General features: G+C 43.8%; 1 protein-coding gene across 1 annotated transcript in view; it reads left to right on the top strand.

The window, feature by feature from the left end:
* Positions 1–15,484, top strand: part of LOC136675668 (chloride channel protein 2-like) — a 75,489-nt gene that overhangs the window by 22,988 nt on the left and 37,017 nt on the right. The window contains exon 2 of the mRNA XM_066652359.1: positions 8,558–8,711. Coding sequence (XP_066508456.1) covers positions 8,558–8,711 — 154 coding nt within the window. The remainder of the gene's footprint in view (positions 1–8,557; positions 8,712–15,484) is intronic.

The following is a 15,484-nucleotide window of genomic DNA, read 5'->3' as shown; positions in this document are numbered from 1 at the left end:
TGGACACAACGAATGTGGAGAAATAAGAGCACTGAGTAAAAACAGAAAACCAGAACAAAGAAAAAAGAGAACTGAGTAAAAAATCCTGAGCTGCTGCTCCTCAATCCTCACTGCTGTGCACTCAGGGTTGGGGTGAACAGCGAGTGGCTCATTAATCATTTAAAGGGACAGGCTGCTGTGAGGCTTGTGGGGTTGTTTTGACCAAAGCAGGTCCTAGATGTTTCATTAAGAACCAGAGCTGAAGGACAGCATGTTTTTAGTTCTGTCGTGAGTGAATAGGTGAATGTGTGAGAGACTGCTTTAAACTGTCCACAGATGTGAGCGTGTGGATGAGTGGCTGAAACTGTCCACAAGTGTGAGTGGGTTCCTGCCAGGCACCCAGTGATTCCAGGTAGGCCCTGATCAGGATGAATGAATGAATGTTTGGTTGGATTTAACTACACCATACATGGCTAATGATGTGCGTCCACAGCTGTTTCTCCTCAATGAACTATTGTTAGGTTTAATAGATTTGAGAATTTAAACTCCATCACTGGAGCGTGCTATAGAGAAGCTCAGCACCGGAGCAGAACGTATTACAGGTGTTTACAGCTCCCGACAGTCCCACCTTTCCCTGGAGAAGCCGAAGAGAGGTGTTCAGAATGAGAAAACAGCAGCAGGGCTGAGCACAGGGCAGGAATATTGATATCAGGATCCCAAAGGTACCACGCTTGAAATCTGCAATCCTCCAGCTCTAGCACCAAGACCTTAACCACCGAAGCGTTTCTGCTCCTCTTTAGTTCAGCGCTGTTATAGATTTCTCCTCCGCTGTGTAATTGTACAGCGGCTCTTGATTGAAAAGAGGTCGAGATTGAAAACTGACTGCTTCTCTGTTTCTGTCCTTTAACAGAGACACTTCAGAGTCTGAGTCAGAGTCAGAACGGCTTTTGTTCTCCACAACACGACTTGGCATTTAATATCTCAGACAACGATGTACACAAAGTGTTCAGACATTTCCTTACATCCACAAACATCTGCAATCACATGTCCATTCTCTCAGCTCCACTGACTATAAACCTTACTGTGTTGTTCTCCAGTTACACATTGAAGTCCTGTATCTGCTGCTTCGCCTATATTTTAGCCCACTTTCACACAGTTCCTCAACACTCAGGACCCCCACAGGGCAGGTATGTTTTGGGTGGTGGATCATTCTCAGTGCTGCAGTGACACTGACGTGGTGGTGGTGTGTTAGTGTGTATTGTGCTGGATCAGACAGCAGTGCTGCTGGAGTTTAAACCCCTCAGTGTCATTGCTGGACTGAGATCCACCAACCAAAATCATCCAGTCGACAGCGTCCTGTGTTCACCACTGGACTAGACGATGACCAACACACACTGTGCAATGGAGTGGACAGAGAATGGACAGAGGGCTTAAAAACTCCAGTAGCATGTACTAATGTATTAACACAGCAGCACAATTTGGTGGTGATTAAACCCTGAAGGTACCCAGGCACAAAAATGGGGCTCAAATCAAGTCAAACTCCCTTTGACTCCCTTTTAAGTAACTTTAGATTGTAAAGAGGTTCAACAAGTGCATTTAAGAAATTGAGCAAAGAAAATAGGTCCAACGTTTGCTTGAGACATAATTTTCTCCATGTGTTTATCACGTGCCATCAGTTCCTGTCTTACATTAATTCATTCGCTTATTGTCTGTAACGACTCTCCAGTTCAGAGTCACGGTGGATCCAGAGTTTACCCAGAATGACTGGGCACAAGACGGGGACACACCCCGTGAGGTCCTTCACATGGCGACACACACACACACATCCTCCTCTCTTACAGTTAAGGTTAAGATATTATAATATATCTGTTAAAATTTGGTTCTTATGGTAATTAATATTTAGTCAGTAATTAATAATGAAAGTCATTGTCAATGGCGCAGTGCTGAAGCAGGGGCAGTTGCTGCATGTCTTTGCCATGAAATGGTCCCCCGTTGAGCCCCTCACAGTGATAAGGGGGTAATTTGTCATGCTTTTAATCGTTACTTTATCCCACAGCGCTCTAGTTTGATTGATAGCCTGATAAGAGCGATCCGCATGCTCATACACACAGTCTGACCTTATTGCTCTTGATGCTGGAGTAACGGAGAAGATGAATCTGTTTAATCTAGGCCTGGTTGATACTTTGGAGGGATTGGACTCCTTGATTAGTTTCGGCATGGAAAAAAAAACCTCTGCAGTGTGAATAACCTCAAGCTGCTCCTGTTGCAGCTGCACTTTCCAGTTCTTTTCAGTCTGCTTTCAGTAAAAGAGATTATCCCTTATTTCAACCTTAATATTTCAGCTTCAAAATCATTGTGATGCTCCACTGAGCTGTAATTGGGAGAATAGAGCCTCTGCCGCTCAGCACTGCAGAAACTGCATTATGTATCTTCTGCAGGAGGGCAGGAAATTAGCCCCTCCCCTTGGTTTCAGGGTAGTGCTGTAAATGTGAATTACACTCTGCAATTGTAACAGGAAATGGAGCAGGAACCGAACAGAGAGTAGAGTCCAGAAGAGTGGGCTCCATGCAGTGTTCTGTCACTCCCAATTTTCCTGTTGGTTATGGAGATTGAACCAGTGACCTTCAGTTCCCAAGCCTTGGGAAGATTTTCTGATCGTTAAGAGCATTCAAAGTTCTCTTGGGCTCAGCTTTTAAACCGAGCGTTTACTCACAGAGTGTCTCCAAGAGGCTGCGCTACACCAGGACCACTGCCTGTGACCAAGATGACCTGAAAAATGCAGCAGAATCTGATTCTATCAGCACTTTCTCCTCTGAGATGCCTTGTGAGTTTCAGCTCAACAGTTCTGCCAGCGCTGCATTTTCCCTTGCATCAGAGATGTGTGGAAGAAATCGATATTGTGCAGCTTTTATATTTGTACTCAGATGTGGCCAATGAATTTGATATGATTTGCTTTTCCGTTGATTGACTGTAACTGGCTTTGACCCTGAGGCGTGTGTTGGTTTGCTAATTATTTAATTAAGGGTAGACAAAATTATAACAAAATGTTCATTCATCTTCTCCAAGCACTTTATTCTGTTCAGATTCGCTGTGGGTCCAGAGCACCACACACTCACAAGTTCACTCATACCTGTAGACAGTTTCACACACTCACCCAGTCACTCAAATCTGTGGATAATGTCACACACTCACCTAGTCACTCACACCGGTGGACGGTTTCACACACTCACCCAGTCACTCACACCTGTTGACAAGGTCACACACTCACCTAGTCACTCACTCACACACACACACTCACCCAGTCACTCACTCACACCTGTGGACAGTTTCACACACTCACCCAGTTACTCACAACTGTGGACAGTTTCACACACTCACCCAGTCACTCACACCTGTTGACAATGTCACACGCTCACCTAGTCACTCACACACACTCACTCGGTCACTCACACTTGTGGACTGGGTCACACAGTCAATCTTCTTACCAACATGAGATAATGAGAGCTGTCACCTACAGACAGAATCAGTGGTGCCACAGTGAAAATATCTTTAATCATTGCCACAAACATGTAAAAATGTAATTTATAATCAAATTATTGGCCAGTTGTTACTATACACTGGTGATTTTTTTTTAAATTGAGAGCAGTGTACCTCAGGGGTCCATTGTGGGGTCTGCTTTTTTTCTAAATTATATGTTAATAAGGCTGCCAGGTTCAGTTGAGTGATGCTGAAATTTATTCTTGTGCCTGTTTCTGTGACTCTGGCTCAGGAAAAACTGACAGAAGGAGTTTAATTTCATTCAGAAATCCTTGTCCGACCTCCAGCTCATGCTGAACGAGGGGTTGACTAAATATACTCCGTTCTGTGGGTCTCAAAACACACTGGCTGCGTTAGTCTGGCAACACGCTCCCATAATGGTGCCCTCACTGAATGTGTCTGGTGTTATAAATACTTCAGAATATGATCTGAAGATGAGCTGTTGTTTAATCTCCACACCGAGGACATGTGTGAGGACCTGGACCCTGTGTTTTATTGGGTCACGATGATGGGTATTATTAGTTCTCAGTTCTGCGACATGGTCTCTGTGAAAACACTTCATTGTTAACTGCAAATCGGAGCCTGGCAGCTCGAGTCTATGAAGAAAACAGTGTTCAGTTATATCAGCCAAATCATGAAAATCACCTCCTTGTTTCTGCCCTCACTGTCCACTCTCTCAGCTCCACTGGCCACATTGGTCACTCTGTAGTTCTACACTTACAGACTGTAGTCCATCTGTTGCTCTGCATACTTTTTATAAATGCCACTCTTTCACCCTGTTCTTCACTGGTCAAGCCCACCACAGAGCAGGTATGATTTGGGTTGTGGATCATTCTCAGTGCTGCAGTGACACTGACGTGGTGGGGGTGTGTTATGGTGCCTACACAGCAGAGGATGACGGAGTGTTAGAGATGCATTCAGTCAAGCGCAGCAACTATTTCAACTTTTGTTGCTACAGACCCTGGAGGCATGTCAACCAATAGAAACAAAGGTGGTCGGCACAGAGCGACGACAGGTGAAAATCCAAAATGAAGGGAAGGCTAATCAGGGCAATGTACTCTTTCCCAGTTTTGGATTAAGCCAGATTAACAAAATATAAAATTCATTTCATCGTGTGGCAGCTTGTCACATTGTGTCAGTGTATCCTTGTTTGTCCGTATTTTGACAGTCCATATTTCCTTCCAGTTGTAAAATATCTTGTTTCTCACTAGATTTCGAGCTATACAAACTATGCCCCTGCTCTTCCCATGCACACGGAGTGTGTTTTATGTTGGTATGTGTGGATTAGAGTGGTATGAGCGGCAGATAATGGATGGATGGATGGAGTGTGCTGGTATGAGTGGATCAGACACAGCAGTGCTGTTGGAGTTTTTAAACCCTGTGCCCACCCACTCCCCAGGAGTCTGTTACAGACTCCTACCTCCTTGGTCCACCTCGTCAGAGACAGTAGCTCATCTGTTGCTGCACCGTTTGTGTTGGTCTTCCTCTAATTCTTCTTCAGTGGACACAGGATGCTGTCGGCTGGATGGTTTTGGTTGGTGGACTATTCTCAGTCCAGCAGTGACGCTGAAGTGTTTGTAAACCCCATTAGCACTGTGTCTGAACCACTCATACCAGCACAACAAACACTAACACACCACAACCACCCTGTCAGTGTCACTGCAGCACTGAGAAATCCACCACCCAAATCATACCTGCTCTGCGGGGGGTCCTGAGCATTTACAAACTGGGTGAAAGGGGGCTAACAAAGTATGCAGAACATCAGATGGACTACAGTCTGTAAGTGTGTTCTCATCACACTCAGCCTCTAGTGTTTTATACCACACATCCTGCTATTCGGGAAGCCCACCAAGATGTGCTTAAGTTGCACTTAGTATTTTGGGTTTAGGATATATTGTGATGTTTTTGCCTGCATTTTTAATTTCTGTTTTTGTTTTTGCTAATGAGATCTCAGTAGATTTGCCATGGATGAGAATTATACAGATTCTATCTTTAGATAAAATGCCTCTTGTGTATCTAAGCGGATGCATTTTAAACCTCTAAGCCTTTCATTCTCTGAATTAATTTTTTTTAAGATCTTTATCATTTGAACTTCATCACCCCGTCCCAGCAGGTGGGGCTAAAGACTGACGGAGGTGTCAAACCACTTCTGTTCAGTCAGGATGCCAGAGCGATCACTGCCACGTCCCCTGCTGTTCTCCACTCAGGCTGTAACTGTAGAACCATTGGATGTAAACAGGTTCGCTGTGGGAGGATGAATGGACAGTGTTACAGCAGATAATATCATCAAAAGTCAAACTGAAATGGTTTTTATTTAGTACTGAAAGATCAGTAAAACCTCCCTGCTTTGGTTTTTCATTGCACGAAAACCCAAAGTTGCAGATCCAGCCGCTTTGTGACATCACTGTTATGAATGTATTCAGTCTTGACACCATGTCTACAATCATTAATTAATTCATTCATTCATTGTCTGTAACCACTTATCCAGTTCAGGGTCACGGTGGGTCCGGAGCCTACACGAAGTCACTGGGCGCAAAGCAGGAACACAGTCACACCTAGGGACATGTTTTTGGACTGTGGGAGGAAACCGGAGCACCTGGAGGAAACCCACGCACCAAAATCCTCACAGACAGTCACCCGGATACATTTAAATATTTTTATTGTCTGTGTTCTGGCCTTCCGTTTGTAGGTCATTGAAAATAGAGGATTTCGAAAACTCTCCAAGGTGGAGATGTGTCTGTCTCTGGCTGAAATTCAAACAGCTCCTCACTCCCTCCATAGTGAATTATTACAGTCATAAAACTAGTGTGTACACACACACAGACAGCACTAGATTTCAGATTTCCACACATAACTATATATAAATGATATATATTTTTTATATAAATGATCTGAGATGTATATTAGAACTATAAATGCACTGTTAGGAGCTAGATTCAGTCATTTCATGACTTGTGTAGTGCACTATATAGGGAGTATGGATTGATTTTGGATTAAACCTGTTTTTTTCAGGATTCATGATATTTTTGATGTCTCTCTTAAATCGGTTCAATTGCAACTTTTCATATTTGTCTGGACGAGGGTATTTTCAATAAGAAGGAGGATTATCTCTTTTTTTTTTTTAAACTATGCAGATCAGTGTGGACTGGGCCTGAGGCAGTGCAGACAGAAGTAATTCTGAGAGTTACCAGGGCAGAACAAGCTGGGACAACTAATAAACGTTGTGCTGTTCCTGGCTGTCAGGAAGCAGACGGATTAAGGCAGACTTCCTAAGGATTCACACATTCGGAAGGAGCAGCTTGAGGATTTCAGTCCCAGCTCAAGAGCTTGTTCCATGTTTCGGTTTGAGCTGCTCTCTGAACCTGCACAATACAAAGTTTGAACTTCTAATCTCTTCTATCACTTAGGGGTCTCCGGACAAACACTGACCAGCTGGATGTTTCTGAGTGTTGGACCACCCTCAGTGTCAGCATCTCACGCACACACACTAGGGTTGCCACCCATCAGGTTCTTACGCAGTGTCCGATTTTTTTTCTGTATTTTCATTAAACACATTTTTTTATTTCCTTATGCACACCCCTTACATTTCTTGGTCACATGTCAAATCCTGCCCTCATTTGTCAACTAGCCAATCAGGTTTCAGTGTGATCGGTAGCCATCTAATCGGTTTGACTGATTCACTATTTTAGTGTGTCATTCAGTAATGTAAACAATAAAATAGAACAGAGTAACCAATCACATGGGCTTAAAACTGATTTTCATATATACTATTTTTATTGTTTATATTATTATTGTATATATTCATAATTTTATCATATTTTTAACCAAATTGTTTGTTTAAAGTGAAGATTAGAGGTGTGCCTTTAAATGTGTTTGGGGCACATGAGGCTTTGGCTTATTTGAAAGGTGGCAACCCTAACACACACACACACACACAGTGCTGAAAAAGTGCTTGAGGCACACTGCCCTGCATATTTCTTTCTTTCCCTTCTCTCAACATACCTGCTTTAACTAATCAATTAATTAACAAGTACTTTCAGAGCCACAGTGGGTGTGTTAGTGTAGGCAGGCAAAGTAAAATGTGCAGGTCAGGGTTCCTCATGGACCAGGGTTGAGGAACACAGGCACCAGAGGGTGGCCAGGTAAAGTTTAACCTCACCAGGGTTGCTCGTGGAGGGGGGCACTGCAGAGTAATGGCCCTGCATCAGACTTTGCTAACAAATCTTCACTAACCAGTTTGGAGTTTGAATTTTGGACACAGGCCTGGTCTGCAACAGTGAACCTAAAAGTATGGCAGATGTTTCTGATCAAATGAATGTGGATGCAGTGTGGGAGGAGCTAATAAACTGGTGTAAACAGTGTAAGTAGACATTGATTAGATAAGATAGATGGAAGATGGAAGAAGGTTCTGTATAATTCGGTGAAGTGCTGCGAGATTATACAACAGTTATTTCCCACAAGCCATCAGACTCCTCAGAGACTGAACTGACAGAAAGCTTTAAACACACACACACACACACACACACACACTCTCTCTCACACACACACACACAATTTCACTCAATACCACCATCTCATTTGATCTCTCATATCCCATTATTCTAATATCTTTGCACCTTTATTTATACCTCTGTTAGAGTACTATGCTAATCAACACTGCACTCTGATACAGTTCTGAGTGATATTAAGTCATAGTATGCTACATCTATTTATGTACAACATCACTTTACATGTCTCTGTACTGTTAGCTCTAATTGTTAGCTCTCATTGTAATGTCTGCACTCATGTTGGACCCTAGTCCTGGAGGAACGATGTCTCTCTTCATTACTTGCTTGTAAATAGCTAGAATGACAAAACAGGCTCTTGAACTTGAACTTAAAGATATCTTTATTTTGACAGAACAAGCACAGTGACATGTCTGGAGCAGCATGTAGATTCTTAATTATGTCACAGTATTAAAGGAGTATGAATTAATATTTGTGTGTGTGTGTGAAGAGTATCTGTCCTTTAATAACCCTGATGACTCTTCTCCGTGCTATAGATGTATGGCCGCTACACTCAGGAGCTGGGCGCTTACGCCAAAGAGGAAGCGGCACGTCTCAGAGAGGATGGAGCTCTGCGGCGATCCACCAGTGTCAGAAATCAGGCGCCAGAACAGCTGGAGTATGAGAAAGACCCGTGCGCCAAGTGCCAGCGTGAGTATGTGTATGTGTGTGTGTGTGTGTGCATGTGCCAGCCACACAGCTGATCCTGTACACACAGCTGCCCACCACAGGGAGGAAGGGGCAGAGTACGCAGTGTGAAGGGATTTATGAGAGGGATGGAGAATCTGAGGGACCCGAGCTGAGCTCCTGTTAAAACTTTTTAAACCAGAAGTTAAACGGTAATGAACATAACTGTCTGGATGAAGCTGAATGCAAATCAGAAGCTAATGCAAATGAACATGGAGACACAATCCATAGAGACATGGCTGGTATTCGTTGTTTTAATTATGTTACGCCTGCAATTTCTTGAAAAACACATGTTTTAATGTACAGGGTTGTTGATCGGATGCGTAACAGATCTGACTGGACAGTTCAGCTCATTCCGTGGCAAATTTTTATCATTGTCCTTCACAAGTCTCTGTAAATAACAAATACTACATTAAAGAGTCAGTATCAGGGTTAGAGCTGAGTGGGATTACATCACAGAGTGGGGATGAATCACACCTGGGACACTTGCAGAGCAGTGTTAAATAAAGTGTTTACAAAATGGTGTTTAAATTGAATCTGAGATACTTGTGGAGCGGGAGACTTGTCTAACGAGACAATAAAAAAGAGGGGCTGTCCTCTCTTAGTGTGAGTCAGTAGAAAAGTAGTCCTGCATTGCCAGACTCTGTTAGGAGAGTCTAGGGAGGGTCTGGTGCCTTTCGACACGTAAGGTATCCAAGAACCGGCTACTACTGCAGGAAACAAAATTTGAATGATATTTGGTGAATATTTAAATATTCCGGAAGTGGAGGGGTGTATATGTTTGTCATTTACAAAATCCACTCCTTACACCTGCTTTAAGATCTGTCTCTCCAGGCTGCACTGTGGCTCACAGCACGGCTTCGCTCGCTACCTATGCTGGCTAACCTGCTAACTAGCTCGCTAACTAAGGGCACAGAGTATACACAATTTAACCAGTTTGAGCGGAGCTGCTCTAATTTTAGGCACAAAGCTGACAAAACGAATTGTGGCTTCGTTGTAAGTGTGTTGTGAGTGTGTGGTGTTAGCATGTTAGCATGTTTTATATGACTGAGTTTTAAGGTTACTTTTGCACAAAGACTTATATGTGGGTGGAGTGGTGAGAGCTCTGTGTTTACTGCTGGAGCCTGAATGGGTGTTGACTGGAGCATTGTTTTTATCAATAACCACATTTATCCAAAAAACGGAATATCCGAATCTCAAAATTAGAAACTTAATACATATTCAATGAACAAATATCTGAATACCCGGATTCTTGGGGCCAAGCCTTTTTGTTCAGAAAATACATACAAGTGCATACATGGTGCCACTAAGGGCAAAGAGTGTACACAAATACATCAAAGTTTTGTGGAGATGTTCTAATTTGAGGTGTAGAGCTGACAAAATGAACTGTAGCTTTGCCATGCTTTGTTGTATGTAGGTTGTCATCTTTTATGTTGACAAGGATGAATACATGTGGAGTTGAGGGTTGCCTATATCGCTACATTTATCCAAAAAAAAGGAATATTCAAATATCTAAATTATAAACCGTATTCCTACCAGACGAACGAATATCTGAATAGCCAAATATTCGTGGCCAGCCTGAGGATGTACAGAGAGCCAATCAGAATGCAACTGGCAGAAACCTGACAGTGAGGCTGGATTAGTGCACTGAAAGAATCAGACTCTCCATCAACTTGTGGTGGCGTCTGTGGCTGAGACTAATTGAAAAGAGGGTGCTACTGTGTTAATGTCAGGCTGTGAAAACAGGGGTGAGGTGTGTGGTCTTATCGTTAGAAAGGTGTTTAAGTTTTTACTATTTTTATTGTGGTATTGTTTGGTACCGAACATTGCGGTTCTAGATTTAGCATTGGTAACCGAACCCAGATCTGTGGTGTTGTGACAGCTCTAATCCCTCGGCGCAAGCCGACTGACTGTTGTGAGAGATTCACGTGTCTTCTCAGGCTCCCAGTGTTTGCAGTATCTCAGTATCCCAGTGTTTGCAGAAATAGCAGGCAGACTGTTGCCTTACAGCACTGCTGAATGTGTAAGAGGATGATCGTTGCAGATACAAGGGTTTACACCGGCTCAGTGTCCACATACTGCCCTCTAATGGCAGCCCCCTGCCACTGGGCCTGGTCACGTCCGGTTGCCTGGAGCTAGCCGAACCTTGTCCTTGTGTGTCTCATTGACATTCCACAGGTGTGGCTTTATTGCTCTGTTCCTCCTTCAGAGCGCCTCTCTCTCTCTCTCTCTCTCTCTCTCTCTCTCTCTCTCTCTCTCTCTCTGTGTGTGTGTGTTAAGAGACTAAGCACAGGTGCTGAACCTGATGATGGGTGGCAGTTTCTAACAGATCACAGTTAGGAAGGTGATAATGGCAAGGATTTTTATTGTGTCATCAATGACACACAGCTACAAACATTCAGATCTGCTGGAGATTTTCTGATTCCTGCAGCTGCACCCCCCAACTACCCACCCCTCATCCCCCAACAGATCCTCACAGACCCCCACAATGCAGTGCTGTGTGTTTGCCTGTAGGGAGCACAATCAGTCTTTGTTATTAGGGGGAGACTCTACAATCAGCTGTTGGATGGATTTGCACTGTGTATGTGTGTGTGAGAGAGAGAGAGAGAGAGAAAGCGAGAGAAGATGTGTTTCAAGGGTGTAAAGCTATGACCTCACAATAACTTTCAGTTACTGTAGGAAAATGATGGCTGAAAATATGGATACAAGATTCGGAGCTAGTAGATATGTCTGTGGGGAGTGTGTGTGGTGTGTTCTCCCTGTGTCTGTGTGGGTTTCTTCGACAGTCCAAACTTACATATTTGCTGGTGGAGTGACTGTGTGAAACTGTGTGAGTGACTGGGTAAGTGTGTGAACTTGTCCACAGGTGTGAGTGGGTGAGTGTGTCTACCATTGTGACCTGGAACAGCATGCAGATGTTGGCCACATCTGGATGGTGGAGTACCTTTGTCGCTGGCAAATTGCACATGTGCATCAAATGTGCATCCTGTATTAAAAAACTTATTTGATCACACATAACTAAGCACATCTGGCCCACACCTGGCAACGACATGGCTGTGCTGACTGGAGCAACCTGGACATGCACTGTTGAGCTGCGTGTGCCTCATATATGTGAGTGTGGGTTGAGTGAAGGACAGTGCACATCGACATGTTGTGATGATAAAAACCCGTTTCGGAGAGAGTAAATTTCACAGACTGGTTCTGGAGGAATAGAACATTATGAAAATTTGTAAAATAAAGATGGTTCTACACTGTTCAGAAGAGTAGCTGGCCACACCAGAGCAGATGATTTTCCAGTGAACTGAGGCTCAAGTCACACATTTTTAGAGATAAAGCCTTATACCTCTGAGCAGAAAGTGAGTGAAGGGACTTCTGAATATTTTGTCTGTTTTCAGCTTCATTCCTCTCTCCTTTAACCCAAATTCAGCGGTAAACTCACAACTGCAGTGGGTTACTGGGCTTGTGTTTTTCCCGCACTGGGTTTCAGTGTGACATCACCAGTCAGTGAACTCACACAGCGCTTTCTTAAATCCACATGAATGAATAGAATAGAGCCTCAGCACTACAGAAACGGCACTATGTAACTTTTGAAGGAGGGTAGTAAACCTCTGAAACCTCCCTCCCCATCCTTTACCCTCTTCCTTGCTTTCAGGACAGTGCTGTAAAAGTGAACAGTTGTAGGGGCAAAAATACCAAATCTTACCTGGTGTGGCTTTAACTCTGACACTGCTAAAAAAAAAAAGGGGTACAGTTACAAGGTCAGATGATACATGTGAGGTTTTAACATGATGAATCATCAGAAAGTACAGGGCTAATAACGACCTGAGGTAGTGGCTCTGAGTAAATGAAGCAGACTGTTGGCATGCTAGGCTAGGCTAATCTCCACAGACCCACACACCTTCTGTGTCCGTATCGTCGCCTCCTTGTGCCGCCTGTTGAGTGTGAACTGCTCTCTGCGGCAAAACCAAGAAAAAAAACTTGGAAAAGCTCTCAGAGCTCGGTGGCTCCTGTCAGTGATGGGTTTGAGGGATTTGGATCGTCATCAGCTCACCACCTACACACAGCATGTGATTTTTACTGAGCAGGAGTGCCATTTTCTCTCTCTCTCTCTCTCTCTCTCTCTCTCTCTCTCTCTCTCTCTCTCTGCACACATAAATACACTCTATATTTAGTTTTTGGAACATCACAGTCAAGGACTTTAGTGGACACGCTCCCTTTGCATGTGAAACGCATTTTAAGCTCAGACTGTAGTTCTGTATCTGTTACTCTGCATACTTTTTACCTCCCTTTCCCCCTGTTCTTCAACAGTCAGGACCCCTACAGAGCAGTACAGTGTGCAGTGACACTAATGTGGTGGTGTGTTAGTATGTTTTGCGCTGGTACACGTGGATCAGACACACCTGTTGCTGCTGTAGTTTTAAACCTTTGTCCACTCACTGTCCACTCTTTGAGATGCTCCTACCTCATTGGTCTACCTTATAGATGTAAAGTCAGAGTAGCTCGTTTGTCGCTGCACAGTTTGTGTTGGTTCGTCCTCTAGTCCTAGTTTCCTACCCTGCTCCAGAATTTACACAGTGCAATTTCTGCAGTGCTGAACCTGGAGTAGCAAAGACAGAGGCTCTGTTATTCCTATTGCAGCTCAGCAGAGCATCACAGTGTTTAAGCTGTTGTTTTAAGGTAAAAATACTATCTAGTGATGCTTTTTTTTAAATGTATTTAGTGGTGTCATGGAGAGTTACACTCCACCCCCTCCACCCTCACTCCAGCTGAGTGGTCCTAGTGCTCTCCTGGTTCTGTTTGTGCTGCTCTGAATCCGATTGTAAGGAGAGTTCAAATATAGAAACAGTTAATAATAAAAGTATAAAAGTCATTTGTCAGTTTATTTAATAATATATTATTATAGTGTATTATATACAATTCTCAAGTGATTTTTTTTCTTTCCAAACAGAGCTGCTCAAGTCCTTTTCCTGACACTCCCATGGATTTTATATATATATGCAGCACTGCAGCAAAGAAATAATACTGCAATATGAGATGTTTCCAGTATCGCAGCCCCTGAAGTGTCAGACCATCTGTTTTCCCTGAAAAGTGCACAGAAGCATCAACCCAACATTTTTATTCATTCATTCATCAAACGTCTGTAACCACTGCATGCTTTTCCACATTTACTAAGTTCTTTTACAGAACTCAGCTGTTTTGTTCTTCTGAGTGAATCCCAAAACCTGACTAGGTCTGTTCTCAGCTTTAGGTGCTGTTTATGTTGTGTGGACAGCTGTGGTGAGCCACTCGCGGTTGTTAGGAGTCCTACTGCTATCCGTAGCTTTAACCTGAACTTCAGTTGGCTTTTTTTTCCTGATGTTCCTCTTTCCCGAGGACTCCAGGTGGACCATGTTGCATGTGATCTTCTCAGAAATGTCTCCGGAAATATGAATGCCTGGTACATAATGGCCAGGTTGTCTGGGTGTACTCTTGACTTGACGGATATGAATTTAAACACCCCCTCGCTCTGCTGTCTGAAATGTTTTCTCAGCCTCAATTTTATCCCTCCATCCTTCAACATCCTCCCTTTTTCCCCTCGAGTAATTAGCCGTTATGTGTGGAACAGATTCAGGCGGATTGTGCGACAGGTTGTCAAAACCTCCTGCAGACTTTTACAGTTAAGCGCTACTACTGTCACCACTTTAAGCTGTCTGCTTTAATGCTAATGGTTTCGGAGCCATGGACGAGGACACGGTTCCTGGCGGCATTCCCACAGTGAAGAGCCTGACATTAGTGGTCACGTAGCACGTCTCAACACCTCCTACAAGCTGCTCTGGCCTCACCTCCTCCCCCTGGAGCAGGCTGCTGATATAAATAGCCTGGACGTGTTGCGCATTGCTGCATTATGCATGCGTCATGCCACGCGGCCGTCACTGTCACTGCCAGCCCGGCTGCTGCAAGCGCTGGCAGGACGTGCTTTCCACGGGTATCCCTCAAAATAAAATAAACAAGTAGGTGTCAAAACACACAGTGCTGCTGAGAAAGAGGGAGAGGAGCATAGTGAGTTGCCAGATGCTCAGGTGGAGGCACGTTGAAGAACTCAGCACATTCATCACATGTAGCTTCTAGGCTTTGTTTTGATGACCAAGACCGAACTCACACTCAGACACCAACCTTTTATGGACGCTTTATAGGAGCTATAATGTCTGACTGTAACCCACCTGCTGCACTATTTATCAGCCCTCATCCATTATTTTTAAAGCACCACTGCTGGACACACAATATTTGGGTATAGGACCGTTCCTACCACAAACAGCTTGTGAGTTGCTGAGATTGGAAGTGAAGCCAGGTCTAATCTTGGGTGGTTATGTCCACTCATACGAGACCAGGCTTCTGTCTCCATGAATGGAGAGAGACCTATCTGCTGTAAACCATCTCAAGAAACATCTCAAGAACCTTGTAGTGGAGGATGCACATGTGCATTTCTCCATTATAAGCGCAGGCTGTCATTAAGGGTTGCCTGGCGCTGATGAGTATAAAGGGCCAGGGAGAGTTGAGGAGAGAAAGAGAAATTGAGTTGTGTTTTCTTTCCCTGATGCTGAATGGCTGGAATGGAAATAGGACAATGGAGGTGAAAACGGGTGAAAATAAACAAGGTAGCTAAATGAGATCGTGACACAGGGCACCTGCTCTAAAAAGGTAATTGAGCCACAAAACTTAACTGTGTTCATTTATTGACATGACGTGCAAATGTTGCC

This window comes from Hoplias malabaricus, chromosome X1, assembly GCF_029633855.1.
Source record: "Hoplias malabaricus isolate fHopMal1 chromosome X1, fHopMal1.hap1, whole genome shotgun sequence".
Classification (NCBI taxonomy): Eukaryota; Metazoa; Chordata; class Actinopteri; order Characiformes; family Erythrinidae; genus Hoplias; species Hoplias malabaricus.
This window is presented reverse-complemented; position numbering and strand designations above follow the sequence as displayed.